Source organism: Chionomys nivalis, chromosome 19 (genome assembly GCF_950005125.1).
Source record: "Chionomys nivalis chromosome 19, mChiNiv1.1, whole genome shotgun sequence".
In the NCBI taxonomy this organism is placed as follows: domain Eukaryota; kingdom Metazoa; phylum Chordata; class Mammalia; order Rodentia; family Cricetidae; genus Chionomys; species Chionomys nivalis.
In genome coordinates this window covers 16918480-16945802 of record NC_080104.1, presented here as the reverse complement: position 1 = coordinate 16945802, position 27323 = coordinate 16918480, and the positions used below count along the sequence as shown (strand labels likewise).

At 38.0% G+C, this 27323-nt stretch overlaps 1 protein-coding gene across 1 annotated transcript; it reads left to right on the top strand.

Moving 5' to 3' along the window:
- Nucleotides 1-26750, top strand: Rhag (Rh associated glycoprotein). Its single transcript, XM_057751214.1, has 10 exons — nt 1-145; nt 14945-15128; nt 15319-15469; nt 17857-18004; nt 18218-18384; nt 21975-22112; nt 22978-23099; nt 24046-24119; nt 24455-24528; nt 25978-26750. Exons 1-10 carry the CDS (start codon nt 1-3, stop codon nt 26050-26052), a joined length of 1278 nt encoding a protein of 425 aa, XP_057607197.1. The 3' UTR covers nt 26053-26750.
- Nucleotides 26751-27323: the final 573 nt, after the last annotated feature.

Below are 27323 nucleotides of genomic sequence, written 5' to 3'. Positions count from 1 at the left end.
ATGAGGTTTAAATTCTCTCTCATGGCCATAGGCCTGGAAGTTATTATAATTGTCTTATTTGAATTATTTGTTGAATATGAGACAACCCAGCGGGTCAATGCTACAAGATCCACAAAGACGGACCAATTTCTTCAGTTGTATCCCTGTGAGTAAGCAATTTACTTCTTATACTCCTTTCAGATCTTCAGAGTCTCAGACTGTAAATATTTAAATGTTATAATATTATTATTATGCATTTTAGGTACTCTTAGAATTGTCTAGTGTATTGAATGTCATGGGTATTATATGTTTCCATTAGAACATTCTTATCTTCTGTTTATGATTAAAGGGTTTGGACAGGATCTGTGTGTGTTCAAATGTCAGAATAATCAACTAAAGCTTAACATTTTATCTTCTATTTTTTTTCAAATTCATCGAATCCTTAAAATTAAATAGCCACCTTTATTGTTTGGGTTTCTTTACTCATTCTGTAAGAAATAGGGTGTTGGTCACCTTCTCATAAATAAAATAACCAACAGCAAATGAAGCACAGAGACAAGGGTCAAATGGAGTGAAGAAGGGGAGGCAGAATTCACCGTAGGTCCTTAGATATAAGACAGGGTATTGAGGCAGATGAAGGAGGTTACTGGCGTTTTAATTCATGCTTTCTCAGTTTTGTAGGATTTAAAAAACAAAAAGACAGCTTGTTTTGGTTTGGTTTGGTTTGGTTTTTTTGGATTGAAAATGGTGAACCTTTAATTTAAAAATAGAGTCCTTCACTGAGAACAGAGACTGAAGAAAAACAACAATTGAACCTCCAGTTCAAAAAGTAGACTATGGAATAGTTAATACACAGAAAGCACCATTTGCTGAGGGATTATTATGAGCCTGGCACAGTCATTAGCTCATCTTCAAAGAGAGATAAGGTATACCATTATTCCTACATTTTTAAATAAAGCTAAAACAACTTTAATTTTTTAAACCATTTAAAATAACAACTGTTATTATTGTTTATAATACCTGATTAAACTTCTTAAAATAATGGTTTCATGTCTATATTTTTCAAGAGTAAATATAGTGGAAGCTTTCTCATTTATGAGTTATGACCAAGGATGACTCAGCAAACTACAAAAGTCAAATTTAAGGAGAGAATTAGAATCATAGGCTACATTCTGAACTCAGTTGTCTTTATGCTCATAGATATCTGACAGAATTCTTGACAAAATTTTTATTTTCCAATTTAGAGACAAACAAAAGAAATAGAATCATTTCTATTTTTGTAACAATATACAATTGTACTTTTCAGTCATTAGTTCACTGAATAAAGCAGCAAGAATGCACTATAAAATGTATTCAAACATGAATCAATTGCAACCCCATTACAGTGAGACATCATTCTACTGTACATGGGGGCAAAAGGATGCAAGACAATATACAAAACAAGGTGCCAAAAACACTCTTCCAAGATCAATGTTATTAAAATAAAATTACATAAAGAACTTAGGAATGTAATAATTTTCACAATTCAATCCTGGTGTCAAAGATTCTCAGCAAAATTTCAGTTCAAAATGAGGTAAAAGGCAAGGTGGAGACAGTAACTAAAAATGTTAATTATTCCCTATATTAATAATAGATTGTTAATTTCTAGTGGTTTTGTGTACTGGCTGCCAATGAGAGCTAACATTGTATCTTATAAGTAGAATTTTCTAAGCTCATACATCTTAAATCTTGCCACACAGGTAACATAACTGGAATTATGTAAAAGTAATAACTCTATTAATTGACTTGATTTTAATGATCATGTAACATATATACCCTAATACATATGTAATATGTTGACTATGTCACAAAACATTGCTTTAAATATATACTAACAATTACAACATTCTTGTTATTTGCTGAGAACAGGGAAATACATTAACATTTAAAACATTAAGAAAATATTACCATTCTGATTTTGTAATGAATTTTCTAGGCTTTAGGAACTAGGTAGCAAATGTACAGAAAAATGGGCACAGTCTGTATAGTCATGAAGTATTTGTCTCAGCTCTCCAAAGAGGTGAGATTATATGTGTATGTTTTAGATGATAATAATTGCCTAAAATTATATAAATTATCTTATAGGTCAGTCTTTGTACATTCCCTGTTAGATGTACTATTTTAAATCTGTTTTCTCTACGGGTGATTCACACCCCAAAACTCTAGCAAACTTAAGAGCAGCACAACCCTTGTTAAAGTGGTTTGTAGAATGGTCCAAGAAACGGCATGATTTCTGTTATTCATTATCTCTAAATTTCAAACAATTGACATGTAGAAAGCTTATGTATGAATATCACTTGTTAAAAAACAAAGTGTTAATATCCTTTGTTAATAGGAAACCATATTCAAGTCAAGTCAATAAACATCTGGGTACTCTCCTGGTGTGATGCACTGTGCCAAGTGCTGGGATTTAAGATAGAGAAGGCAGGATTTCCTAAGACCTACTAAGCTTCTCTGCAGCTCTCAGTCAGAGTTCTGCAAGTTACTGAATTTCTCACAAATGTGTGCAGTAAGGTGCCAGTTTGCATTTAAAGTGCAGCACACGAGGGGGAGAGGGGAGTATCTGCTTCTTCCCAGACTTGTGCATTGTGGGATTCTTGAGTTGTAAAGTGTAATGTCGTGTGACATTGAATTGGCACATATTCCTAAACACAACTTAGAAGTTTGTTATACATCTGAATGCCGTGCTTCTGAGATGCTAATTTGCAATACTATATATTCTGTATGTTTGGCTTCTAAGACACATAAAGAGATGTTTATCGTTCTGACAAGAGACATAAAATGACCACATAACGCTGGTCATTTTTTCAAGGGATATAAATTGATAAGTCAAGCTTGGAAACAGTATAGTGAAAACTGAATTTAGAAGACAAGGGCCTTTAAGGACTGGTTCTTTTATTAAGAGACTCTGCAAATGTTAGGGCCTTATTCCCTAATTGATATTTAAACCACACCTATGATCTTTTTGTACTTTGCTACACTAAAATCTTTTACTTTCATTTTTAGTGGATCAAGTACCTGTACATAATTTTGAACATTCTGTATTTTTATACCTTGTTCATTTGAAAGATGTATTGACTCAATATATTATATAAATGTTGATATTCTTCATTGTAAAATATAAAATATATACTTATTTACTTGTGGAGGTCCTCCTTCCCTCTCAGCCTGTCAGTTATCAGTCCAAGAAAGGAAAGAAGCGGAAGGGATGACAGAAAACTTTGTACATGACCCATGAGCACAAATGGAGACAGGCCTCCAGGAGACAGACTTCAGCAAATCAGCTCAACTTTCCTGGAATATAAGAAATATGTAGGATTGGGGAGCCTGGAGACAAACCCTAATTTGCATTAGAGGCACAAGGTTTTGTATGTGACAGTAAGATCCTATCAAAATTTACTAGAGCATTTTCATAATTACCATGTGGGTCAAGCGAAGAGAGTTTGCAGGTAACTGTGTCAAGGGTCACCCTTGAGATAAATCAGGGATCCTGGACCTAGAGACATCATCCACATGAGCTGGACAGAGAGCAGGAAGCTTTTGCTTGGGGTAGGGAGTCCTGTATGTTGACAAGCTTACAGAAAATTGCCAGGCGATGGGAGACTGCAACATCGATCAGCAGGGCCTTGCAACATTTACTTATTATTTATATCACCAAAAATTTTACTAGGAAGGCCTTGAGAAGTCATGGGTAATCAATAAGTTTAGCAGATACAAATTTCTAAACTTATATTAGAATTCTAGTTTTTCAAGGTACTTGAAAGGCTTCATGGCAAAATAATAACAAAACAATCCTGCTCAATGAAAGCATAGCTATCATTTCTTCGTTTATTAAAAAAAAATACCTGCTAAGTACGTGAGGAAGAATTATAAATCACTGAACAGTCTCTTTTCAGATAACAATTACCTTCTATTTTGTTAGAAGCTAATTATCTCACATCTCAACAGTCAGAAAAGTATGTGGTTTCTTCTGCCATCATATTTCAGGAATTTGTTACATATATTTGCATGGCATCATCCTGATTCATGCAAAATATTAAAATGACATGTATGAGGGGGTCATTAGTTTATGAAGTTAGTAACTTTCACTCTTTCATTACAGAAAAATTCTTTAGAGAACCTGGCTTTTCACTACAAATTTACAGTGGGGAATAATCCGTAAATAATCTGACCACTTGATAACTTTGTTTTCTTCACACTGAAGACACAGAGGCTTAGATGTTATCATCTTTACCATCTGTGGACTATTGATGCAGTGAAAAAGAAAAATGACATCTTCAAAAGAAATTGTCATGAGAAGAGTTTTACCTTCTCGGACTCTCTGAATGTGTCTCTCGGGCACTCGGATGTCTGGATTGTCCTTGGGAAACACTGTAGGTATAAAGTACCAAATGGTTTACACAACACTCAAAATTATTCTGACTAGCAAAAGATATAAAATTATGATTCATCATTAGAATTACATGCGGTAATTCATTCCTACATTTATTCTGAGAGTATTCACTTCGTTTTTCACCAGAATATAGGCAATGAACGATTCTTTCCTCCAATATTAGCGATTCCCAGAGAACTGCTTGTTGCCCTCTTTTACTGTTATGAATGAAGACAGCCTGTCATACATGACCTAAAAATATGATGCCAGATTGCCAAATTTGCGTATTGCCTCTAAATTGAACAGTTCCATCTTCATACAAGGACTGGGAGCAGTAAGCACAACTCAACCTCAAATTTTAATTACAGAATAACTTACTCACTTCAGGTTGATACATGAAACTGTTCATCTAAAATTGAAGCAATAATGGGGCTGAAGAGATTGTTTATCTGTTAACAGCACTGACTGTTCCTCCAGGGGATCAGAGTTTAATTCCCAGCACCCACATGGCAGCTTGCTGCTGTCTATAACTCCATTTCCAAGAGATTCAACACTCTCATACAGATATATATGCAGGCAAAACACCAATGAACATAAAATAAAAATAAATAAAATTTAAAATAAAATTGGAGCAATATAGTATAAAGTAAGCAAAATGCTTAGAGACAAATGGGAACACAATAAAGAAACCTAAAAGCTTCTTATCTGGGTACCAATTTACTCCAATTAAGAATAAATAGGATGGTAGAAGTAGTAAGATAGTAGTAGAGAGTGAAAGAAGAGTGAATAAACTATTGAAATTTTATATAAAAGGAAGACAGTGAAGAAAGAAGAACACCTTCCCTACAATAGAATACCAACTAAATATAAAAAAGTAAAATGGGACAAGAAAGATGTTCCATCAAGCTTGAAAAATGATTGACATACTTGAATGAAAGAAGAAGAAAACTGACTCCTACAAGTTATTTCCTGACATCTACTTGCATGCTTTGGCATGTACACATTAGACACACACACACGCACACTGAGAAAGATGATAGAAGATAGATAGATAGATAGATAGATAGATAGATAGATAGATAGATAGATAGACAGACAGCGAGGCAGAAATAGAGATGGACAGAAAGAAAAATTTAGAATTTATCTAAATTTTCATTAAGATAAGTGAAAATACAAATCTAAAAGATATTAAGGAGTGATAAATCACAATTTTGGCATTACCAATGTGCCAGCATTTGCCACCAAAGCCATGAGTGAATCTTGAAGCCACTGGGTGAAGGCCAATGGTTAATACTCTATTTACATAGTCTGAAGGAATTACTGCCAAGATCCCCTGCTAGTTACAAGACAAAGAAGCAATTATAATGGAAAGATCTGGAAGTATATGCTTAACCATGTGATCTAACTCACCATTGCAAATACTGTCTTACAGTGGATCCAATGGGTAGTGTACACCTGCATACCATTGATAAAATACTTAGTATGATTTTGATTATGGGACACACCTAAATGTGTCATCTGAGACAGCTACATGAACAGCTAAATAAAATTTTACTGAAAAGCATGTGGGAGACTGCTCAAAATTTAAATGATCTAAAGAGACATAAAAAGACTCAGCAACTAATGCTAAAGATTTTGAGTATATATATACCCCTACTTGTAGAATAAGCAAAAGGCAAATCTAGAAAATATTGCTAATATAAATTTAGGTACATTTCATATATAAACTTATATACAATATGTATGTGGGTATGCATGTATATATTCATTTTACCATATTTCTTAAATATTTAACATATTTGAAAAGTAATATCTAAAGGTGGTTAGAAGATAATTTCTAAGAATGCTATTCACTAAAAAAAGATGAGTTCCCTAAACATGTGAATGAGTACATATCTGATTCTTGTGTCTTCTTTTGGGCTCTTTTCCTTCTGTTGGTTTGTATTGTCCAATTTGAATGTGATAGTTTTTGCTTTATCTTATTATATTTTTGTTATATTTTTGAATGAATGAATGAAAACTAACCACTTTACTAAGATAAAGGTTAAAAACTGAACTGTCATGTACATCTGCTGAGAAAAGAAAAACCAGTTTGCTCCAATGGAGTGGCCCTGGGTATATGAACTACTTGAGGGTAGGCCTCATGTTCAGGAATAATTGACTAACATAAAATGACCTTCACAGGTCTCTCTCTCTCTCTCTCTCTCTCTCTCTCTCTCTCTCTCTCTCTCTCTCTCTCTTTCCCCCCCATGTGTGTGTGTTTTGTGTGTTTATTTAGTTAAAGATTGGTTTAATGTCTTGAAAAAGTTTAGACCAAGAGCAATTCCAAATTTGATTTCTGTACTTCTCTCACTGTCTTTTGTCTTTCTATTGTCTATGGTTTCTACCCTAACTGTTATCTGTCTGCAGGAAGCATGGTATGGGAGGGAATGTGACTTTTTTTTTCCAGAAATCTTTAACAGAGTTTTACAAATGTCTTAGTCAGTGTTCTATTGCTGTGAACAGAAACCATGACCAAGGCAATTTTTATAAAATAAAACATCTAATTGGCACCTTGATTGCAGTTGCAGAGGTTTAGTTCATCATTAACATGGCAGGGAGCAAGGTTGCAGGCAGGCAGACATGGTGCTGGAGAAATAACTGAGATCAGCTACATCCTGATCTAAAGGCAGCAAAGGAAGAGGGAAAGATAGAGACAGACAGAGAGAGAGAGACAAAGAAAGAGAGACTGGACTTTCGAACCTCAAAGTCCGCCCCCAGTAACATGCCTCCTCCAATAAGACCACAGCTCCTATTCTTTCCCAACAGTCCACCAACTGGGAATCAAATATTTAAATAAAAGAGCCTATATGGGCTATTTTCATTCAAACCACCTCAACAGAAGCTACCTTATTGACCCTACTGACCCAGAATAGGAATAAAAACTTCAAAAAGACATTATCAACCTATATCCACATGTTGACTTCAACATTTATGGGATATCTGTTTTCTTTAAGGTTGCTTTCAAATTGTTGGACCTTTCCATAAATGATTACCATAACATTCACAGATACATTGTTTCAGGTCAGTAACATGGAACAGTATATTTTTTTTAATTAAAGCTATGCATTTAGCTTAGGTTGTAAAAGCTTATTACATAAAAAAATTGAATACAATGATCTTGTTTGTTTGTTTTTAGGATTTTGGTTTTTGTTTTGGGTGTTTTCATTTGTTTATTTGTTTTGAGATAGGATTTCTCTGTGTTACAGAGAACTCATTTTGGCTGCCCTGGAACTCATTTTGTAGACCAAGCTGGTCTTGAACTATTTGAGATCTGCCTGCCTCTGCATCCCAAGTGCTCAGCCCTATAGTATTTCCTTAAAGGCAAATTAAATTTAAATAGGCTGAATACACACAAAGATAGCAAATTAAGTAAATCTTACATAGTCCCAAGACAGATTATTAACTTGGTTGCAAACTCAAATTATGAAGGCAAGAAGTATTTTCAGAAAAAGAAAAAAGATATCCCCACAGCAGAAGAACATGTCATACAATTATATTTGTGTAGATGTATGTACATATGCCCACAGATGGAGTACATATTCACATGTATGTGGTAGGGTATTGAGGTCAGGGATGGACATGGTTTCCATTTCATTCTCCTTCTTTCTGCTGGTCCCCTTTGACCATTACCCTCCAAAAAAGAAGTTTTTGTTTTTTCTTTTATGTCTTATACCTCATATTATGTATCTATATAAGATTTCACTATTTCATTTTTATATTCAAACTTGCCTTATATTTCCTGAAGGAATGTAGAGTTAGATGTGCTCCATCTATTTGAAAAATGATGAATGAATATACAGAGCAAAAAGAGAGAGATAACAATATCAACAAAACAAATACAGTAAAAGCACAATGTGATAGTTATGCATCCTTGCACTGAGAAGAGGATTAATTCTTGAGTGGAGTCTAGAAGATTTCCAGGAAAAGAAGTGCTCGGTGTAAGACAAAGAAGATATTATGAGAAGAAAAAATAAATGCATATAAATTAAGAAAATGGGGAATTCAATTCTTTGGGGGGGGTTGGGTGGTATAGGTTAGTTAGGTTAAGTTTCATTTTAAGTTACTAGAGTATCAGGGTTTGTAAGATATCCTATTGCAAGAACAACATGGAAAAAAAAACAGAACAGAAGTTAAAAAAAAAAGAACTTTGCTAAACTAATACTAATGAAAGATATGCTGCTGTTCGTACTGCTGCTGTTGATGACGATGCTAGTGATGAGTGATGGAGATGATGTTGATAGTGATGGTATTGGGAGGATGGAGGTAGAGATGATGGTGATAGTGACAGTGGTGACTGTGATTGGGAGGATGAATTGGAGATGATGGTAGTGACTGTAGGGAAAGATGGAGGTAGAAATGACGTTTTTAGGGATGGTGGTGACTGTGGGGAAGATGCAGGTAGAGATGATGTTGATAGCGATGGTGGTGACTGTGACTGGGAAGATGGAGGTGGAGATGATGTTGATGAGGATGATGGCTGTATCCTGTCTGGTTTTGGTGCCAACCTCAAAGCCAAACCCTTTGTTTGAAGCAATGTATAATCTTTCAAAATTCAAATTACTAAAAAGTAATAAGTAGAGGATAGAGAGATTGCTCAGTAGTTGAAAGTACTTGTTCTTGCAAAGGGCTAACTTTAATTCTAGGGCATCGTTCTTGCTTCTGCAGACTCTAGGCATGCATGTGTCACACAGACACAAATGGTGGAAAACACACACATCAAATAAAAATAAGTAAATTTCAAATAGTAATACCAGAACAAAGTTAAATTTGGCCAAAGTACAGAGCTAATTTAGCACTTACTTACTCATATTTGATACAGCCCTTAGAATACATGTTATTAAGAAACACCTTTGATAAAATTGGGATTAAAGTTATTAAGTAGTTCTCCAAAAGTCAGACGTTTAGTAGAAGCAAGATTAATTGGAATCCAATCCTGGTTTTTTGTTTTTTGTGGGGTTTTTTTGCTTTGTATTGTTTTTGTCTTTAAGGTCTATGATCAAACTACTGCATTGTATATCAAATATCAATTTTCAATTCAGAGTGCAGGATTCATCTATTAACATACATCTATTGTCTCCAACAAAGCCATTAACAAATATTTGATCTTCTCTAGTATCAGCCTTCCTCCTCCTTGAAGGAAGGAGGCAGGGTGAGTTGTCATTGACTGTCTTCTGTCTGGATCCTTTTCCACCTTATGTTCTGAGAGAAGATCTCTTCCTAAATCATTGATGAAGCTGGCTATCCAGTGAGCACCCACAAATTTCCTGTCTCCTCCATTCCAGAGCTGTGTTTTTCAGCACATTCTGCTGCATCCAGCTTTTGATGTGGGTTCTGGGGAAGCAAGCTCAAGAGTCTGTGTTTGTAGAGAATGCATATTGTCAACTGTGTTGTCTTCCCCAGTTCAGAGTCAACCAACATCTAAGAGAAAAATATTTACTCAGTGAAAATTCAGTGAAATGCTTATTTCCCTTTATTCTGAACAACTTGTAGAGTTTGAAGCCATTGCTTGAGATACCCATGAAAATTCACTGTCAGCTTAAAGACATAAAAACAAAAAAAATAGTGCAGAGTCATTAAAATCTCCAACAAAATACATCTACTAAGACAAAAAAATGGTTTAATTATTTGAAATATTTGAATAATCTATCTTCCTTTAAGCATGACTCTGAGCATAGTATCTTCTTAATACAGATCAGTAATAAAGTGTAAAAACTTATTGTCCTAGGCACTCATGAATTTAACTTGCTTATTCAATATTTATTTAACATGGAATGTGTCTCAAGAACTGGAGACATCAGAAGATAAGCAAAAGCAAAATCCAGACCCATAGGGAATCTTATACAGTGAGTTTGCTCTCATTTTATGAATGGGAAAACCCAGGCTTAGGAAAATTTATTGAATATACAAGGGCATTCAGCTAATAGAAAATTCTAATGAAACATGAGATATTAGCCATCTGTGCTGGTTAGTCGTATGTCAGCTTGACACACAAACTGAAGTTATCTGAGAGGAAAGAACCTCAGTAAAAAAAAAATGTCTCCATAAGATTCAGCTGTAAGGCATTTTCATAATTAATGACTGATAGGGGAGGGCCCAGGCAGCCCATTTTAGCACTGCAGGCTAGGCAAGCCACAGGGAGCAGGCCAGTAAACAGCACACCTCCATGGCCGCTGAATCAGTTCCTGCCCCCCAGGTTCCTGCCCTGTTTGGGTTCCTGTCCTGACTTCCTTCCATGATAAACAGCAAGTCAAATAACCTTTTAGTTTCCCCATTTCCTGTTGTCAAGTTTCTGAAAAATATTTAAAGTAAAAAGCAAAATACTGATTTGTTCTCAGGAACTGGTGAGAGAGAAAGGGATAATCGGGGCCACTTCTAAATTAGTGTGAAGAAGGCAGAAAGAAGATGATTGTGGGGAGGAGAGAGTGGGAGTTGGGGGAAGGAAGCGTAGTAGGGGTGAGTATGAATCAAAGTACAGTGATTGTGTGTGTGTGTGTGTGTGTGTGTGTGTGTGTGAATATGTTGGGATAAAACCCATCATTTGTACACTAACTAAAACATTCTTGTTAAGTGGGAATTGAGAGGGATTTGAATCAGTTTGCTCAGTTGCTCGGTGCTCCCCAAGCACAGACTTTAAATAAAAAGCAAGCTTTATAGCACTGCTCTACAGCCTTTCGTGATTTGACTCAGATGAGGGCTTCTCAACAGTGCCACAGCATTTTGAACTAGAAAACTCCTTGTGGTGGGGGCTGTGCTGTGCACATAGCATGATTACTCAACTGCATTAGATCGCAACAACCAAATATGCCCCCAAATGCTGATGAATGCACTTTCAGTACAAATCAGACCTATGCAGAGAGCCACTGGTTGAGAGACATCTAGGAAACTCTTAAAACTGGCTGCAAAATAACCTCTCCAACCTGGGGGTTCTGATATGCCTTAAATACCCCTAAATAAAACCCAGTTCCCGGACACAAAGTGCTCACTTTATTGTTTAAAAGGCAGAGCCTTGCTGCACAAAACTAAGTGGGCCTTGCCCGGTTTCATACGCTTTCAATGCAATCCTGACTACCTAACCTGCTTTGATCTGGCCCTATTAAACAGAACTCTCTTCAAATTCCATTAGTGCCTTAGCAATTTGAATATCAGATGAAGTGCTTATGCCCTCTTGTGGTGAAAACCAGTAACACAAATTGAAACAAAACATGAACTCCTTTGCCACATATAAAATGTCTAGTTTTCCATAGAAGGGAATGAAAATAGATCCTGCAGGAGAATTCTTACCTATGGGAGACATTAAAGAATTGGATAAAATAATTTTAATGAGTTGGCTACTAAAGACCTTAAAGCTAATAGATTACAGATGGGAATAAAAATAAGCTCTAAGAAAAAAATAAAAGATGTTGAAAAATTGAATATTGAATTAAAACAACAATAAAGTATCTAAGTAGAATATCTGTATCACATGTCTTCCTCCCCGAGAGGGAGCATCAATCACCTAAGAGCGGATTGAAAGAATATAAGAGCCAGAGGGGCGAGATTGCGGCAAAGTAATGTCTTCAGGACATGACATTTGTACTTTTAAACTCACAGCAACTATGGCTTCCTTCACAGGCCTATCTAAGATTAATCCAGTCAACACACAGCATAAAAGGAGCGGGACCCAGGGTCTCCCACCTCCAGCTGAGGCGCTACCCAGAGTTGATGGTCCATAGCTGAGGAAGTCAGTTTTCTGATCGTTTGTGTCCCATGATGGATTGCCCATGATCCACGAGACCGTACCCACAACAATGAGACTCAATGGGTTATTTTAAAAAGAGAAGGAATAAGAAACACCTAGAGAAGGGGGTTCTGATATGCCTTAAATACATTGTATATTCACATATGCAACTACCAAGAAACAAATAAATAAACCTGTAGTGGTCCATTCTAGCATTACAATTACAAATAAGTCACTGAACTGAGCTTTGAGCTCCCAGCCACAAATCAAAATAAAATAAAGTCCAGACTAGAAGACCATTTGGTCAATACCTAATCCAAACCTTTCTTGAAAGAAGACATAAAACAGTTCTAGAAAGATTTGGCAAAGTCATGATTTTAAAAAGTCATGCAAGTTTTTTTTATTTCATTTTTCTTGTTGCATTCCAATGGATTCAAGTATAAATACATAAAAGAAAAATGATGGTAAGACAACTTTTTTTTTAAAAAATGCATACACGTGGTCACTTATATTTCAAATGTTTCAGAGATTGATACTAGTTGACAGCTATTTAGCAGTATCTTATTCAAGTTCTGGTGTTCCCAAGAAAAGTACAGAGTGAGGTCAATACAATGAGGATCAGTAACAAAAGGGGACACATTTGGGAAGAAAAGGGCCTTGTCTAATCCCACAACGGGCTCTAAAACATGGCTCAGGTGGCATCAGGTAGTCCATTCCCTCCCAAGAAGGAGAATGTCTCCAGTGAACACAGATCTGGGAAAGAGCTATGGCTCCCACCAAGACAAGAGCATTTTCCAGAATGAATGCAGAACGTAAGGCTGTCATCAAGGAAGCCAGGCCAAATGGGAGGTAAAAACCTGTCTAAGGTGTGAATCTGACAGTGCTTAGCAAGCTCAACCAGAGTAAGGAAGCTTGAATGGAGAGCAGGGTCTTCCCACTCTCAACCTGTGGGTTTGATTATAGAATGAAGGAACGCGGGAGGCACCTCTGGTGAGGACTCTGCACACCTGAAAAGCCAATGTTCTGCTTGGGGTGTCTTGACACTCCTCAAGTGTCACCTTACTCAAATAAGGAAGGAATGGGAAAACTCGGAGCTGAATTCAAATGTTGGCTCTATCATTTTGTGAATCGATTGGTTTCTGATGTCAGCATTCTCTGAGACATCTCTGTGTGCCTACTTCTGTTTAAATCTTGGCTGCAATATTTAATGCCCAACCACCTCTTAAACATTTCACTTTCTCTGCTTTTGCATGGCTCGATTTTATCTAATTGGTTTATTTTTTATGTACCAAATTGAATCATAAGAGAATGTCAATACTCTTAACATTATCAATGGCATTTTCTTCTTTTACTTGAAAAAAAATCATACAATATATCCTGATCACACTTCCCTCTCCCAAAATTCCTCTCAGATTCTTCTCAACTCCATTCCCATGCAACTCCACTCCCTTTCCTTCTCTCTCTCTCTCTTTAGAAAAATAAACAGGTAAACAGTAAATAGACCAAAAATAATCCCCACAAGAAACATACACACACAAACCCCACAAAAGCACAAAATCAGAAATCATAGTATATGAGGGAACGATTAAGACAAAAAGAAAAAGAAAATCTACAAAAATCCTATAACAATGTTAATCCCATTGTTAAAATTTGATTTTATATGGTTCCTTATTCAAACGTCTGGATTGATAATGTTACATTTGATCATGATTGACTTGAACTGTATGAGTCCTCTGAAAATAAGTCATCCCACTGGAGATAAGCCTGTAAATAGGAGCTTTCAATCTAGCAGATGAAATATTGAAGTTCCCAGATATTATAGAACCTGCCCAACATCGTACCCCCACATAATAAATAGATCTGGGAGGGCCAAGCCCTGAACTCTAGACAAGTCAAGTATTTGCTTCTCAAGAAAAAAAAGCCTGCATGTCAATTCAGTGATTTGGGATGACTTAAAAAATGCTACAAAGTTATTTTTTTGTTTGACTGAAATTACCAAAAAAAATTATACTATTATATAAATTTGTAAAGTGGAGACTAGCTCATTCAAATATTTATTTTTATTTTTATTTTTTTATTTTGTTTTTGTTTTTGTTTTTCGAGACAGGGTTTCTGTGTGGTTTTGGAGCCTGTCCTGGAACTAGCTCTTGTACACCAGGCTGGTCTCGAACTCACAGAGATCTGCCTGCCTCTGCCTCCCAAGTGCTAGGATTAAAGGCGTGCGCCACCACCGCCCGGCTCAAATATTTATTTTTCCACGGGACTTTTATTACTTTGTCTCTTATATGCAGAGTCATTACTCCAAGTTCGGGGGCGGGGGAAGGCTAAAGATGCCCTAACCTCTTCAGTCAAGAAGCAGCAGAAAAGGGTTTATTTCATCTCTAAGGCCATCACTGAGAGAAGTTATAGCAGAAACTCAATGCAAAACCTGAAGGCAGGAACTGGAGCCAAGTTCGTTGGAAGATGGCTGCTAACTGACATACTCTCCATGGTTTGCTCAGCCTGCCTTCGTATACCATCCAGGCCTGCCTACACAAGGGTAGCGTCACCTACAGTGAGTTGGGCCTTCCACATATATCATCAATCAAGAAAATGCCCTACAATCTAATGGAGGCATTTTCTCTATCAAGATTCCTCTTTCCAGATAACTCAAACTTGTGTTGTCAAAAAACTAACCAAGACCATTAGGAATCTCCTTTTGCAGTTTTATACAAAGATGAAAGCATTCTCTAACTGAAAAGTATTTATGACAGAATCCTTTGGGCTCTGTTCTTCAAAGCTTTTCTCCTTCTCAGTATTCCAGGATGTGCATGTCATGATATTCGTTGGGTTTGGCTTCCTCATGACCTTCCTGAAGAAGTATGGCTTCAGTGGAGTTGGTTTCAACCTCTTTCTCGCTGCTCTGGGCCTTCAGTGGGGCACGTTTGTGCAGGGACTCCTTCATGACAAAGGACAGAAATTTCACATTGGAATCAAAAAGTGAGTATCTTTGAACACAGATGCTTCAAAGCTTATATTTTAAAATCTTAATTCCTAAATTGGGAAATAATTAAATCGGAAGGCAAAATCTCATGAGTGGGGTTAGTGCCCCATTCAAAGCTGCAATTTACTAGTCTATTTCTATGTGCAATTCACTCTTAACTCGATTTATTCTTTCTTGCACCCTCAGTATGATAAACGCAGACTTCAGTACAGCCACCGTTCTGATTTCTTTTGGCGCTGTTCTGGGTAAAACAAGCCCCGTTCAAATGATGATCATGACAATTCTAGAAATTGCTGTCTTTGCTGCCAATGAACATCTGGTTACTAGCCTGTTTCAGGTAAGGATAAAAAAATATGTATTTACTAAACTCTGACTATCAGTTCTGGCCACCACATGCCATGGATGCCCACTCTACATAAGGGCAAATCTCTACGGAGTGCTTCCAGACAAAATAGTTAAAAAACAAAAGTAACCACTATCCATGGAGTGCGCAGTGTAAAATGGGGCAGGGAGAGTTGTATTTTATTTCCTGTCATCTTTAAAAAATCATAGAAGGAAGGTAGGTGTCATTGTTACTACTATAAATCCACAGTCAAATGATCACAGGTGCTAACTGATTCATCCATTTGAGTGAACTGGATTTAATCCACTTTATCCTAACTCTGTCACTCATTTTATTACTAGCAATAACTAATCCCCACTTATATTTAAATGACTATGTAAATAGCACCATATAAAGCCTCCTCTGTGCTCAATTTTTTTCTTCTCCATGAAAATGTTACTGATTCTCTCAAAGATAATAAGTAGGCTGTTTCTGACTACACTGGTATGCATTTTCTTTTACTTACACTTGTATTGAATATTTGATTCAAGAGCTAATATTTTAACTTTCTAAGTGTTGGTGCTTTACCAACAAAACAAAATTAGTTAAGGTTTCTGTCTTTACAGAGCTTAAAGTATAGTGGGTTAGACAAAAATCAAATATTATATATCCACTCTAAACTAATTTCTGCTGGTGACTAATTGAGATAGTTAAGGTAAGAAAGACACCCTTTGATTCACATGCACAGAGTCATTAGTCCTTTTTCTCCATTGTTTCTGGGCCCAGAGGGAGGCAGATCTTCACATTGGTGGTCTGCACTTGAGTGAAGCATCTCACTTCCTGGTAGGTGGGAAGCCAGGAGAAAGAGCTTGGGGACATTCTCCTCAAGATATGCTACCTACAATTTTCACCAAGTCCTAATTGCCCACTCAGTTATAGACCCTTCAGACAATGACATCCATTGAAGATATAAAATCTTTCTCATGATACAATCACTTCCCCAAACCACATCTCTGAATATCGCTGCACTGGGGACCAAGCCTCCCACACATGAGCCTTTGAGAGACATTGCCTATGTAAACTGCAGCATGATTACTGACTCAAAGACATGGAAAATTCATAGTGGGAAATGGGTATTCTGAGAAAGCTATTGAGTACAGAGTAAAAAGCAAGGAAGGGAAGGGGCTGTCTGCAGAAGTGACAATGGCACTAGCATATTGGAGTTTCACAGGTCACTAAGGAGGGGACATGTCCTTAATGCCAAAGGAAGCTCAAGAACAGAAGTTCATTGGTAGTGCAGTTGCAGAAGATGAGCGTAGTTGTCCAGAAACTGGCGAAACTACCATAGTAAGATGAGATTAACAGCGGTCTTTGTGGGCTCTATGTGGTGTTTAAGTGAAGACTGAGCTGATGGTTTCTGAGAAGGAAATAGGAAGGGTTGCTTGGCTACAAATATGTGAGCATTTATAGAGGGACACAGACTTACATAGTGTTTGTAAAGTCCAAATAAAACTAATGGTCACCTATCTCTCTCTTGAAACCATATGGTAAAGAGAAGTAAGGCTCCTATACGGAAGTGTTCAGCAAAACTGAAAGTTGAAAACATGTATGTCCTACAGTGATTACTGAACTCAAACCAATGAAGCTGTTCTTTATGGGCCCTGGATCCTTGTCTAGTCAAAGATGGAGCCAACCAGGAGATTCTTCTACTTGTACCATTTTGAAAATTTTAAATAAATTGGTGATGCTCTCCTGCCTTGGTATGCAATGGGAATTTCTCCTGACTGAGCATCCTGAATTTTCTCTCTAGAAGTACAAAATATAGACTACTTTAAATTCATACAGAATCCTTAAAAGGGAACAAAATGACTCTCCTCATGTCAGTATTGGAATTCAGTTGGTCTTCATGTAGCATATAACATGTAGAACCAGGGGATAGAGTGTCCTTTTAAGGTTCAAGTCTTTGAGTTACAGTTAAATGAACTTTAGCTGCAAAGTCAAATAAATGTGAATCATTTTTTGTTTCAAGTTGAGTGCAATACATGGTGGTTCACTGAGCCTCTCTCAAACCTGAAATAGCCTAGCATGGACTGCGTGCCCAGTAAGGACCTGGTTCTTTAGGAATGTGGTCTCACCTAAGCACCAACACAATTCTGTTAGGTGGATAATACATCCTGGTTTTATAAAACCTGAACTTCATGGATATTTAGTAAGATTTTACCCCCACATCAGAAGTTCTTCACCTTTGCATGTCTCAAGAGCTTGTCATATTTTTTTCTTTTTTTACTACCTCATTTTATCTTTTCTTTAACATCTCCCCTAAGTGATTATTTCATGGTCTTTCTACCTGTAAGGAGACCAGTTTTCACCTCCATTCATGCAAATGCTATTTTTCCCTGCAGGCCTCTGACACTGGGGCATCAATGACAATCCATGCTTTTGGAGCCTACTTTGGCTTAGCTGTAGCAGGCGTCTTATATCGGCCTGGCCTCCGATGGGAACATAAAAATGAAGAATCTGTGTACCACTCTGACTTGTTTGCCATGATTGGTGAGTAGAATGAGTTTACCTGATTGCTTGTCTATATCTAAGATGCTCCGAAGGCCTCTTTTGGACATCGCTTTGTTTAATGGTGGGTCAGTAATCCCTCTTCTGCCTACTTCTTAAATGGGGAAGCCTAAAATCACAGGTATCAATTCCCAGAGCAAATCATGCCCTAATAGGATCTTCCCTGTAATAACTAATACCATTTATGATTTACAGGAACACTTTTCCTTTGGATATTTTGGCCCAGCTTTAATTCAGCCATTGCTGTAACTGGGGAAAAACAGTACAGGGCCATTATCAACACCTATTTGTCCCTTGCTGCCTGTGTGATCGTAGCCTATGCCTTGTCCAGCCTTGTTGAACGCCGAGGCAGGCTGGATATGGTAAGTGTCAATAGTAAACTAATGGAAACTCCATTAATGTCAACAGTTTCTCAGATAAGAAAGGCAGTATTCATCAGAGCTAGGCTACCAGACCAAACTACAAACAGCAGACTTCGGAGAAGATTTTGAAAATATTTTCATTCATTCACTCGTTTTCTATTCCACTTCAAAGTCTAGGAATTTGCAGTTTGTAGGGTGTGCAGTCGTAAAACTCACACATAAAGGGCTTTTTTCTTTTATATTAAAACTGTTCTTTTTTTTTGGAGTGAAATTTCTTTTTTTTTTTTATTAATTAATTTATTTAATTATTAAAGATTTCTGCCTCTTCCCCGCCACCACCTCCCATTCCCTCCCCCTCCCCCAATCAAGTCTTCCTTCCTCCTCAGCCCAAAGAGCAAGCAGGTTTCTCTGCCCTGTGGGAGGTCCAAGGACCACCCACCTCCATCCAGGTCTATTAAGGTGAGCATCCAAACTACCTGGGCTCCCACAAAGCCATTACGTGCAATAGGATCAAGAACCCATTGCCATTGTTCTTCAGTTCTCAGTAGTCCTCATTGTCCATTATGTTCAGCGAGACCGGTTTTGTCCCATGCTTTTTCAGACCCCGGCCAGCTGGCCTTGGTGAGTTCCCGATAGAACATCCCCATTGCCTCAGTGTGTGGGTGCACCCCTCGCAGTCCTGAGTTCCTTGCTCGTGCTCACTCTCCTTCTGCTCCTCCTTTGGATCGTGAGACTTCAGTCCAGTGCTCCAATGTTGGTCTCTGTCTCTGTCTTCTTTCATCGCCTGATGAAGGTTAATATTCAGGGGGATGCTTATATGTTTTTCTTTGGGTTCACCTTCTTATTTAGCTTCTCTAGAATCACGAATTATAGTCTCAATGTCCTTTATTTATGGCTAGAAACCAAATATGAGTGAGTACATCCCATGTTCCTCTTTTTGGGTCTGGCTTACCTCACTCAGGATAGTGTTTTCAATTTCCGTCCATTTGTATGCAAAATTCAAAAATTTTCCGCCTCCTCCCCGCCTCCCATTTCCCTCCCCCTCCTCCCGCCCCTCTCCCCCTCCCCCCACTCCTCTTCTCCTCCCTCTCCAGTCCCAAGAGCAGTCAGGGTTCCCTGCCCTGTGGAAAGTCCAAGGTCCTCCCCCCTCCATCCAGGTCTAGGAAGGTGAGCATCCAAACTGGCTAGGCTCCCACAAAGCCAGAACATGAAGTAGGATCAAAACCCCGTGCCATTGTCCTCCACCATGTTCAGAAAGTCCGGTTTTATCCCATGCTTTTTCAGTCACAGTCCAGCTGGCCTTGGTGAGCTCCCAATAGATCAGCCCCACTGTCTCAGTGGGTGGGTGCACCCCTCGTGGTTGGTCCTGACTTCCTTGCTCATGTTCTCCCTCCTTCTGCTCCTCATTAGGACCTTGGGAGCTCAGTCCGGTGCTCCAGTGTGGGTCTCTGTCTCTATCTCCATCCATTGATAGATGAAGGTTCTATGGTGATATGCAAGATATTCATCAGTATGGCTATAGGATAGGGTCATTTCAGGATCCCTATCCTCAACTGCCCAAAGAACTAACTGGGGAACATTGCCCTGGGCACCTGGTAGCCACTCCAGGTTGAAGTCTCTTGCCAACCCTTAGGTGACTCCCTTAACTAAGATATGTGCTTCCCTGCTCCTCTATCCAACCTTCCTTTATCCCCAATCATCCCGTTTCCCCAAGTTCCCCCCATCTTCTCCTTCTCACTTTTCTCTCCCCATCTCCCCTTACCCCCATCCTACCCCACTCCCAAGATTCCAATTTTTTGCCCGGCAATCTTGTCTACTTCCCACAGCCAGGAGGATAACTATATGTTTTTTCTTGGCTTCACCCTCTTATTTAGCTTCTTTAGGATCACAAATTATAGACTCAGTGGCCCCTATCCATGCCTAGAAACCAATTATGAGTGAGTACATTCCATGATCTTCTTTTTGGGTCTGGGTTACCTCACTCAGGGTAGTATTTTCTATTTCCATCCATTCGCATGCAAAATTCAAGAAGTCATTGTTTTTTACCGCAGAGTAGTACTCTAATGTGTATATATTCCACACTTTCTTCGTCCATTCTTCCATTGAAGGACATCTAGGTTGCTTCCATGTTCTGGCTATTACAAATAATGCTGCTATGAACAAACTGTTCTTAACTCCATGGAAAATTTCCCTCAAAACTTGATTTGTCAAAGCATCGGACAGGGGAGTAAGACGGTGGGTGTTGGTTCTTTTTTGCCAATTGCAAGTGTTCAAAGATGATAGCTATGCTGTGCAGTCACTGGTAAATTCCCCTCCCTCTGGAGCATGGACCCACACTCTTGCATGTATAAGCAGCATCAACAGGATTTAGTGGAGTTTCAAAAAAAAGTGAAGTAGAGAGGGGGCACGTTAGGAGAATGACAGGGAGTTGGAAGGGGTAAGAAGAAGGTAGGTATTATCTTTCATTGTATACATGTATGAATTTTAAGGAAAAAATTAAGAATAGAAACAATAATCCCAAATAGAACTCTAGAAAAAAATGACAATTTGGCTGCTAATAAAATTCAAATAAGATCCTTGGTAGCGCTGAAGTAGTGATCATTTTATTTTACTATTTTTGTTTGAGATGTCAGGGAGGGATACACAGGAGGGACAGCTAAAATGTCTCTGAAGCAATTTTTGCAAGTTCTTTGTGGTCAAAAAGTAACATAACATCTTTTTTAAGTTCAATCTGGCTTGCCTACTTGGGATTTAGAGAAACTGCTGTACGGAGAAAAATAAAAATAAAAGCTCAAATCAAGCACTCTCTCTTTCAATGCAGAGCAGAAATGAATGCTGTTCTCTCTTCTCTTCTCTCTCTCTTCTCTCTCTCTCTCTCTCTCTCTCTCTCTCTCTCTCTCTCTGTCTGTCTCTCTCTGTGTATGTGTGTGTGTATACGTATGTGTGTGATTTATGTATTTTTATTCTTTAATTTTATGTTTATGGATGTCTTGCCTGCAAGAATATATGTGCACCACATGCATACAGTGCCCATGGAGGCCAGAAGAGGACATTGGATCCCCTGTAACTGGAGTTACAGACATTTATTAGTATTGGCTCTGGGAACTGAACCAGGGTCCTCTGGTAGAGCAACCAGTGCCCTTAAATACTAACCCATCCCTGAAACCCCTATAGTGCATATTTAAAGCAAAATTGAAAACACACACATTTCCATTCTTTACAGTTTGTGTCATAAGAGACAACTGAAACACAATTTAAAAAAAATCATGCTCAACAGGTTTACTTTTAAAGATGATAGATTATCCAACTCCCTAGGTAGGCCAGGCAGACTGTGGCTTCTGAGAATGCTGGTGAACTGAAATGAGCTCTCTTTCTTCAGTCTCAAACATTTCTGGCCAGATTGTGTCTCAAAAAGAAAAGAAAAGAGAAAGAAAATGTGTGTGTGTGTGTGTGTGTGTGTGTGTGTGTGTCCCCATGAAAATGTCTTTCAACTAATGGCTAACGCAGCTGTCCACTGGGTGCTGCCTGTCTCTAATCTTTCCGACGTTGCCTCTTTCCACATCCTCACTCATGGTTCTGCCTCCATTCAGGTTCACATTCAGAATGCCACTCTGGCAGGAGGTGTCGCTGTGGGCACATGTGCAGACATGGAAATCCCCCTCTTTGCTGCTATGGCCATTGGAAGCATTGCTGGGATCATCTCTGTGCTTGGATACAAGTTCCTTAGCGTATGTATGATAGGTGTATTGAACCAAACCTTTAATCTGTATCCCTGTCTTCGTAGGTCCCACTAGTAAGGTCAGTGGAGTTTCCTTCCCTGTAAGCCTTCCACTGGAGACCACTTGTCTTCCTTTCAGAAATGCCACTGACATTGCAGCCACATTACAGTGACTCTGTGGCAGGAGAGGATCTGGTACTAGTCATTAGTAATTTAGCATGAAGACAATGTAGTGGATTATGTTCATTCCTTTAGAGAAGTTCCAGAGGATGTTTTACTTTTGTTGCTTGTTTATTTGTGGACTTCATGTGCTGATGAAGCATCTGAGATGTTATTAGAAGGAGAGAATGTGAAGTCACTTCCTTCCAGTCCAGTCTTTTCAGTAAAGACTGTCTGATCACCAATGTACTTAAAGCGTTTGACATGGGTGCATTTCAATTTCAAAGGAAAACTGAGCCTTAGAGAAAATTGCCTCTTCTGAGTAGAGGCAGAAATGGAGAGATGAGGAAAGAGAATACAGAATAGCGGACAGTAGACCTACAGTGTAAACAAACTTTGAAGTCTAACATATGTAAGAACTACAGGTTTTTTTTTAATGTACTATGTTTGGAATTCATGCTAATAAGTAGTTTCTAGTGGCTCATATCAGAAAATCAAAATTTTTAAAAAGGAGTAAATGTGGACATGATGGGACTGACAATTTGATTCACTCTAGTAAAATCTTAACCATGCGTTTGTAATGTGTAACACTACACTGTTTCGTATGTAAATGATAAGAACTTATGACTCTATTCTTCTACACAGCTGTTTGCTCCACATCCTTACAGAGCTCTGTCTGTCTTACAAGATAATGATCTTCCTTCCTTTTACATTAGCCACTGTTAGCTAACAAATTGATGATCAAAGATACATGTGGAGTCCATAACCTGCACGGCTTACCTGGTGTTTTCGGAGGCCTTGCCAGCATTTTGGCCATATACTTGGGAAAGTCTACAGTGTGAGTAAAAATCAGTGGGTGTTTCTTGCTCTGGTCCTGTGCTTTGTAACTGTGTTTGTGGGAATACACAATGATGGGGATGGGACCCTGTTGGTGGGGTTAACTTCCAGGCTCAAAGAGACATGAATGCTGTTGGCGAATCTTTTCTAGTTGCGTCTTTTCACAGACTCGCTCCCTTTATGTTTTATAAACTCTATTACCCGCCTTCTCAGAGAGTAGCACTGTGCTAGTGATACTACTACCTTCAAAGTTTACTTGCCATTTGCGTAGCAGCCTTACACGTTTTAATTTCGCTAAAATTGTTTCATTAAAGTGGTGAGGAAATGCTATGCTGTGGGACAATGGTCTGTATCCTGTCACTTGTATTTTAATAAAACGCTGATTGGCCAGTACCCAGGCAGGAAGTATAGGCGGGGTGACCAGGCAGGAAGTATAGGAAGGGCAATGAGAATAGGAGAATTCTGAAAAGATGAAAGGTCAGTCTGCAGTCATCATCCAGACGCAGAGGAAGCAAGATGAGAATGCCTCGTTAATAAAAGATACAGAGCCACTTGGCTGACATAGACAAGAATAATGGGCTAATTTAAGATGTAAGACTTAGTTAATAAGAAGCCTGAGCTAATAGGCCAACCAGTTTATGATTAATGTAGACCACTGTGTGTTTCTTTGGGATGCAATGGCTGTGTGTCCGGGCAGGACAGAAACCTCTGTCAACAATGGTAGTCACATTGTTTTAGCATTGTCTCACCGAGCCTGTTAGAAGAGAGATTCAAGAACTGATGTGCAGTTGGCAGTGAGTGAGTGAATCAAATCAAGGGTAAATTTTTGAAAGTCCTAAATTCCTTTTGATGAATGCTTTATTAACCATAACTAATGAATGACAAAGAATATTTTTAAAAGAAAAAGAAAAAAGCAAAACCAATGACTACATATTTGCTTTTCCTAGGTCTACCATGGCTATGCAGGCAGCAGCACTGGGTTCCTCCATTGGCTCAGCAGTTGTTGGCGGTTTGGTTACAGGTCTGCATCAAAAGTAAACATCTAGATGAGTTTTGTGTTACATGATTGTAACCATGGCTACATGGGAGGTTAACAAGGAAGGATTAGGACTTCCAGACCATTGTAAAATTATCTCAGAATAAGAAGAATAATAACATGTGAACTCTTGCCAGTACCCCATTACTTCATTTACTTTGCAGAGAAATGATTAAGACACAGTTGATTGGTCAATTCCAAACTGTGCTAAGATTCTGGCAATTAATTACCTCAACTAAAGGAGATGTTTTCTTAACAGTATTTTAACTGCTTAGTAAGCCTTCCCTCTTCATAATACTGTATTCCCTCTACCCTCACAGGTCTAATTCTGAAGTTACCTATCTGGGATCAGCCCCCTGATGAGTACTGCTATGATGATTCTGTTTATTGGAAGGTAATGGACAGGATTCAAAAAGAGAATATAAATCATGGTTCTGTCATGGTTTAGATGACCTAACCTCTTAGCACCAGTCATACAATTACACAATTCCTTCTGTTAGCCACAGAAGAGATGCTTCCCATCTGGCCAGCTGGCCAGTGTGGAAATGGGCACAGAATCATCAAGAATTCACTGTGCCTTTTGGTAGCAAAATATCTCCTTTTCTGATCGCTATGGGTTCCTGCATGCATATGGTACACATAAACTCATGTGAGCACACACATACACACAAAGTACATATGTAAAAAGTAATATATATTAAAGGGTATGATATATTTTAAAGTAGAAACTCAACAAATATAGAATTTAACTAGCAAATACCATTTCAGTTCCGTTATATCAATTTTTTAAAGATGTTTTTTGTTGACCAAGATTTCTGATACACCCAGTCTCACAGTCATTTAGTCCCAAAGAAACACACAGAGGTCCACATTAATTATAAACTAATTGGCCTCTTAATATAGGCGTCTTATTAATTAATTTTTACATCTTAAATTGGCCCATTATTTTTGTCTATGTTAGCCACGTGACTTGGTGTTTTTTTTTAAAGGAAGGAGTGCTGTGGGACAATGGTCTTTTATCCTGTCACTTGTATGATTTTTAATAAAACGCTGATTGGCTAGTAGCCAGGCAAAAAGAATAGGTGGGCGACCAGACAGGAAGTAGAGGCGGGACAACAAGAATTCTGAGAAGAAGGATATTTCAGTCTATGGTTGGTACCATATACCCAGAGACAGAGGAAGCAAAAAAGCAAGATGTGACTGCCTTGCCAAAAAAGGTACCAAGCCACGTGGCTAACATAGACAAAAATAATGGGCTAATATAAGATGTAAAAATTAGTTAATAAAAAGCCTGAACTACTAGGCCAATCAGTTTATAATTAATGTAGGCCTCTGTGTATTTCTTTGGAACTAAATGACTGTGGGACTGGGCAGGACAGAAATCCCAGTCAACAGTTTATAAAAAAAAAAAAAAAAAATGCTGGTTACTGACCAGCAAGGTGTTATATTCAATGTACAAGTAGGAAAAAGCAATTGTAATTTTTAAGGCTGAAGACTGTGAGGAAGCACAGATCCAAAAGTCCTGTGATAAACCAGCCCCACGCTCTGCCTTTTGACTCCACTGCTGCTTTCTCCCAAACCATTTCCTGAATTCCCTGAGGGAGATAGGTGCTTCAGCAGACTCTTAGGGAAACGGGGGTTTGGGAAGCTGGGAAAGCAGTCAAAGACAATGGGATAAATTATTTGCTCTTTTATTTTTCTTTAAACCAAATATTTTTTCTTCTCATATTTTCTATGTTTAGATAGTAGTGATAGAAAACACTTTTGCTTCAGTACTAACTTTAGACAGGCCCGGGAGGAACCATTCAGTGTCACATTGTCATTGTCACTTTTGCTCTCTAAGGTTCCCAAGGTCAGAGAACTTGATCCTCAGTTCTTTCAACATGCGAATCACAATCACCTGGAGCATGAAGTTTAAATATCGTTCCTAAGTTCCTAAACCCTGCGTCGTCAGCATTACCGAGAAGAGCCAAGCTGAAGCAAACAAAAGTGTCGTATTCCCAGACCCAGAGACAGTGAAAGACACATTCCAGGCCCCAAATGGCCCGTGTAAAAAATGCCTTTATATCTGGTATTATTCCTTGATGTTCAAATGATTTCTCAATTGACAGGAAATTGCCCGTTAAACAGACTGTCAATTGGGTTCTATCCCAGACTTGAAGAATGACTTTGCAAATGACTAGAGACATAGCAAATATTTGATTCTATTCTTGATATTTTGCAAAAGAGATTTACATAGAAACCAACACTCCTTGATCATGTCAGACTTTACCCACTTTTTAAGTTAGCATGCAAAGTAGTAATTTTACATCATGGTGTCTTTGTGCGTGTGTGTCATTATTTTGTTCTTGTCCATTTCCCTACCTGCTGCAACCCCTTGTAATTCCTTACCTTCCCCAGCTGGGTTCTTCCTTTCCCCAGTTAGATATGGCTTGTTTTATTACATGTATTCCATCACCATCCCTTTCATGTACATACCATGTCTTCAGTTCCAAAAAGTATAAAGTTGGAGTCAATAAAATGACATAGTAAAGAATCTATACTACAAAAATGAAAGAAATTTTTGTAAATAAAAAGTAATATTAATCTTCTAGTTAGTGCCTTTTTAAATTTTAAAAACAGTCATAGTAATATTACACTGCTGCTTGCAAATTAATTCCTTTTTATGGTTATTATTTGTAATAAGAGCTTAAAAGCTATCTGTATAAAATTTTAAATAATTAAATACTATTATTAAATAAGGTATTTGTCTCTAGCTCACTTTTATATGATGATTGAAATCCATTTTCATCGTAAGCACATATATACACACCTCATACTTAATGCATTTTTAATTCAAATATATTACTTATATATTCACTATCAAAATCAAGTGACCTTTACATAGTATAACTTTTAAAGCACTGCATTTGGAGATGATGGTTGACACAATCACATTAAATCATTTTTATAAAAATCAAGCAAAATTTTTCCAACATTTTTCTTCTATCTCCCAGTCCCCAAATCTTAACAGGAAGCACCTGGGGTCCAAAGGACTGGGAGCCTTGCCACAATCAATAGTTACAACTTTAAAACTACAGGCAATGATGAATTGCTTAATATTTTATTTCAGGTAAATATTTCTAAGTCATAAGAACATTGTGTGTCATGCAGGTGACTTCTTGCACCAGGCTCTCCTTCAAACAGCCT

Coding starts and splice junctions, on each gene's coding strand:
- Rhag (XM_057751214.1), top strand. CDS start 1: ATGAGGTTTAAATTCTCTCTCATGGCCATAGGCCTGGAAGTTATTATA. Junction 15,129..15,318: donor TTTCACATTGGAATCAAAAA/GTGAGTATCTTT, acceptor TTGCACCCTCAG/TATGATAAACGCAGACTTCA. Junction 24,529..25,977: donor ATGATTCTGTTTATTGGAAG/GTAATGGACAGG, acceptor TTGCTCTCTAAG/GTTCCCAAGGTCAGAGAACT.